The sequence below is a fragment of the Salvelinus sp. IW2-2015 genome, unplaced genomic scaffold (assembly GCF_002910315.2).
Source record: "Salvelinus sp. IW2-2015 unplaced genomic scaffold, ASM291031v2 Un_scaffold7782, whole genome shotgun sequence".
NCBI classification, from domain to species: Eukaryota; Metazoa; Chordata; class Actinopteri; order Salmoniformes; family Salmonidae; genus Salvelinus; species Salvelinus sp. IW2-2015.
The window spans coordinates 7,215-12,111 of NW_019949042.1; the positions used below are offsets into that span (position 1 = coordinate 7,215).

General features: G+C 42.7%; 1 protein-coding gene across 3 annotated transcripts in view; it reads left to right on the forward strand.

The window, feature by feature from the left end:
- Positions 1-4,608, forward strand: part of LOC112079373 (caspase recruitment domain-containing protein 18) — an 8,224-nt gene extending 3,616 nt beyond the window's left edge. Inside the window, exons 1-3 of one of the 3 annotated variants that reach the window (XM_024145354.2) lie at positions 3,029-3,244; positions 3,328-3,357; positions 4,180-4,606. In XM_024145354.2, coding sequence (XP_024001122.1) covers positions 3,157-3,244; positions 3,328-3,357; positions 4,180-4,580 — 519 coding nt within the window. In that variant the 5' untranslated portion in view covers positions 3,029-3,156 and the 3' untranslated portion in view covers positions 4,581-4,606. Of the gene's footprint in view, positions 1-3,028; positions 3,245-3,327; positions 3,358-4,179 lie in introns of those variants that run through there. The other 2 variants (XM_024145355.2, XM_024145356.2) reach the window with 2 other exon arrangements.
- The last annotated feature ends 289 nt before the right edge of the window (positions 4,609-4,897 follow it).

Genomic DNA, 4,897 nt, shown 5'->3' on the forward strand with positions numbered 1-4,897 from the left:
CAGCTATCACCTTCACTGACTCCATTTCATCCTGGTTGATGATGTGTGTTGCAGGAGTCTGTCCAGCAGACCATCCAGGACAGGTCCTGATACTCGTTTCACAAACTCTGTCCGTACAGAACGCAGTGCTGATCTGCAGAACCAGTCAGACTGCTCTCAGCCGACCTCCTGCGCCCCCCACAGCACCTGAGAGAGTCAGGTTACAAAATAACTACATTTGTTCATTCACATTCAGACATTTAGAAACCAGACTCTTTCAAAGTGACCTACAATAAAAGTTCAAATTGTATATTGAATCTTAGCACTATGAACAACATTCTGTAACAATAACGACCTGCCATCAATGAAACATCACACCACTTACTGTCACGAAGGAGACCAAGGTGCAGCGTGGTATGCTTACATGTCTTCTTTATTTATTAGAATGAACACTGAAGAAACTACCAAATAACAAAACAACCGTGAAGCTAATATGGTATAGTACAGAACAGCGTCTAACATAGAACAGAACCGACAAATACCCAAGGGAAAATGGCTACATAATAGCGGTCCCCAATCAGAGACAACATAAACAGCTGCCTCTGATTGGGAACCATATCAGCCACCATAGACATACATATACCTACAACTTAGACATTCAAAAACCTAGACAATACAAAAAACTAGCGTATCCACCTACTCGCACCCTACCTGACAAAATATAAATTAAACAGAGATATCTCGGTCAGGGCGGACAACTACGGTTTCATTCATATTCGGTTTCACAGAAAAAAGGCTGGTCATCAGAAACCAGGCTAATCTACATTTCAAGTCCTGGAGGAGTTGATGATGGGTCATTCAAAACCAGGCTAATCTACATCAAGTCCTGGAGGAATGTCATTGGGCATTCAGAACCAGGCTAATCTACATCAAGTCCTGGAGGAGATGTCATTGGGTCATTCAGAACCAGGCTAATCTACATCAAGTCCTGGAGGAGATGTCATTGGGTCATTCAGAACCAGGCTAATCTACATCAAGTCCTGAGGAGATGTCATTGGGCATTCAAACCAGGCTAATCTACATCAATCCTGGAGGAGATGTCATTGGTCATTCAGAACCAGGCTAATCTACATCAAGTCCTGGAGGAGATGTCATTGGGCATTCAGAACCAGGATAATCTACATCAAGTCCTGGAGGATGTCATTGGTCATTCAAACCAGGCTAATCTACATCAAGTCCTGGAGGAGATGTCATTGGGTCATTCAGAACCAGGCTAATCACATCAAGTCCTGGAGGAGATGTCATTGGGTCATTCAGAACCAGGCTAATCTACATCAATTCCTGAGGAGATATCATTGTTCTTGAAGACAGTCTTTCTAAAACAGAACTAGTCCTGATCCTACAGTAAACATGTTGACTGACCATCAAGTCATTGTTTGTTCGGAAAGTATTCAGACCCCTTGACTTTCTCCACATTTTGTTATGTTACAGCCTTATTCTAAATTCCTCCATGAAGTGAAAACAGGTTTTGCAAATGTTTACAAATGTATTAAAGACAAAAACAGAAATATCTTATTTACATAAGTATTCAGACCCCTTTGCTATGCAGACTGGAAATTAGCTCAGGTGCATCGCTGTTTCCATTGATCATCCTTGAGATGTTTCTAAAACTTAATTGGAGTCCACCTGTGGTAAATCCAATTGATTGGATATGATTTGGAAAGGCACACACATGTCTATATAAGGTCCCACAGTTGACTGTGCATGTCAAAAGCAAAAACCAAGCCATGAGTCTCAGGAATTGTCCGTAGAGCTCTGAGATAGGATTGTGTCGAGGCACATATCTGGGGAAGTGTACAAAAAGGTATGCAGCATTAAAGGTTCCCAAGAACACAGTGGGCCTCCATCATTCTTAAATGGAAGAAGTTGGAACCACAAGAGTCTAGTGGAAGGTGTATGACGTGTACGTATAGTCATAAGTATCATGCCCATTTATAGGCAAGCCCTTGAACAGAGACCTCATTTCAGAAATCTCACTTCCTGATAGGAAGTGGGCTGTAGAATGAGTTCTGTTTCACTCAGAGAAATAATTCAAACGGTTTTAGAAACTAGAGAGTGTTTTCTATCCAATAGTAATAATAATATGCATATTGTACGAGCAAGAATTGAGTACGAGGCCGTTTGAAATGGGCACCTTTTTCCAAGTTACTCAATACTGCCCCTGCAGCCATAAGAAGTTAAGCACTCTGGCCAAAGGGGCGGTTCCATCACAATGACACACTCTTCTGACCTCATTTGGGGGCGTCGCTTAGTTTTATGTGCAACGGACACAAAAAACGATGATCTCCTTAGAAAACTAAAATCACATTCCTATCTTAACAAAAATAGTTKCATCGTTCTTCATATTTTCCTACACAACGTAAAGGATGTAAACCTGACATGCACAGTGTGAAAGCTCTTTAAGTTACAGTATTTTCATTATATCGTTTTTATTGACATAATAAAATAATATGACATGATTAGTCTTTAGAACCACATTTCTACCGTTTAAATATTGTTCCAATATTCACTTTTTTAAAAACATTTTTATAGTTTTGACGGAAAAAGTTTCCGGGAGGACAAATTCCTTTGGTTGGTACTGAAGAGCAAGCGGGAGGTTTCCCTCCTGCCTAATTTATGACTGGGTGTTAAGGTGTCAAAACCGGCCCACCTGTGGGGAAGAGGTCTGGCTATCTGTCAGCCATTTGCCAAGCTAATCTGAGCCTTTGGATCCTCGACCAGGAGAGTCATGACAGTTCCCCTCTGGTGGGTTCGACCTTGGAAGGATTCTGCAAGTTGCAAACTGCCATAAAAATGACCATGGGATGTCCTGGTTGCAGGAGCCTTTTGTTGACACTGAAGAACAGGAGAGAGATTTTTTAAATTTAAGGTGTCAAATCAGGCCCAACTTCCCCCATCTCCTCTCTTGTGGGGTCTGGCTATCTGTCAGCCATTTTCCAAGCTGATCTGAGGCCTTGGATCCTCAGCCAGGAGAGTCATGACAATATGAATAACTGGAATATCATTCTATTTCACTATTTCTCTCTCTCTCTGTCTGTTGTCTCAATCGTTGCACCATATGGCCTCCTACAGAAGATTCAGCTGTTACCTGCAGACACCACACCAAGCGGTTGTAAGATGATCATGAGAAACACAGGGGTTGACATTGAGATGGAGTTAATCGGGGATGATGAGAGGACAGTATGGAGAGAGATGGTACCAATAGGTAGGAGCATATGTCAATCATAAGTGTGTTATTTTGTAACAGATGCTATTTAGAGTGATATAACCTATTTCTGTTTCTTTCAGATGAATACATCACTGAAACCCATTCAACTAGTAAGTAAACAGGAGAGGTACAAACCAATGACTTGAGGGCCAGTCAACATGGTTTACTGTAGGACCTGGACTAGGACAGTCAACATGGTTTACTGTAGGACCTGGACTAGGANCCCAATGACATCTCCTCCAGGACTTGATGTAGATTAGCCTGGTTCTGAATGACCCAATCACAACTCCTCCAGGACTTGATGTAGATTAGCCTGGTTCTGAATGACCCAGCCTCTTTTTCTGTGAAACCGAATATGAATGAAACCGTAGTTGTCACGCCCTGACCCGAGATATCTCTGTTTAATTTATATTTTGGTCAGGTCAGGGTGCGAGTAGGGTGGATACGCTAGTTTTTGTATTGTCTAGGGTTTTTGTATGTCTAAGGTTTGTAGGTATATGTATGTCTATGGTGGCCTGATATGGTTCCCAATCAGAGGCAGCTGTTTATCGTTGTCTCTGATTGGGGACCATATTTATGTAGCCATTTTCCCTTGGGTATTTGTCGGTTCTTGTTCTATGTTTAGACGCCTGTCTGTACTATCCATATTAGCTTCACGGTTCGTTTTGTTATTTTGGTAGTTTCTTCAGTGTTCATTCTATAAATAAAGAAGAATGTAAGCATACCACGCTGCACCTTGGTCTCCTTCGTGACAGTAGTGGTGTGATGTGTTCATTGATGCAGGTCGTTATTGTTACAGAATGTGTTCATAGTGCTAAGATTCAATAATACAATTTAGACTTTTATTGTAGGTCACTTTGAAAGAAGTCTGTTTCTAAATGTCTGAAATGTGAATGAACAAATGTAGTTATTTTGTAACCTGACTCTCTCAGGTGCTGTGTTGGGGGCAGGAGGTCCGGCTGAGAGCAGTCTGACTGGTTCTGCAGATCAGCAGCTGCGTTCTGTACGGACAGAGTTTGTGAAACGAGTATCAGGACCTGTCCTGGATGGTCTGCTGGACAGACTCCTGCAACACACAGTCATCAACCAGGAGGAAATGGAGTCAGTGAAGGTGATAGCTGAGAGGGCAGAGAAGGCACGTGACATCATCGACATGGTGTTGAGAAAAGGAAATGAGTCAAGTTCCAGGATGATCAATCTTCTTTGGGAGCTGTACCCCTGTCTTTGTTCACTGCTTCAGATCAACAGTTGTAGTCAACCCCTGGGTGTGAGGAGACCAGGCAGAATAGACAGGCAGGATGGTTCAACATGTCCTTGTTGTCTGTTGCTTTAATTCAGGGTCACAAAAAATGTACAGAAAATGTCAAACAAACATCCTTCTATAATAACAATACACTTACTGAAGGACCAACCACACAGCCTCTCTCCTTCTGCAGCCTCCTGGAAGTGTGGATCTTCTAGCAGGAGGGTCAGTTAGGGGTCCAGCTAGGTACCTAGCTGGACCCCTATCTAGCAGGAGGGTCAGTCAGTCCTCCACTAGGTACCTAGCTGGACCCCTATCTAGCAGGAGGGTCTGTCATGTCAATCCTCCACTAGGTACCTAGCTGACCAGTATCTAGCAGGAGGTCAGTCAGTCCTCCACTAGGTACC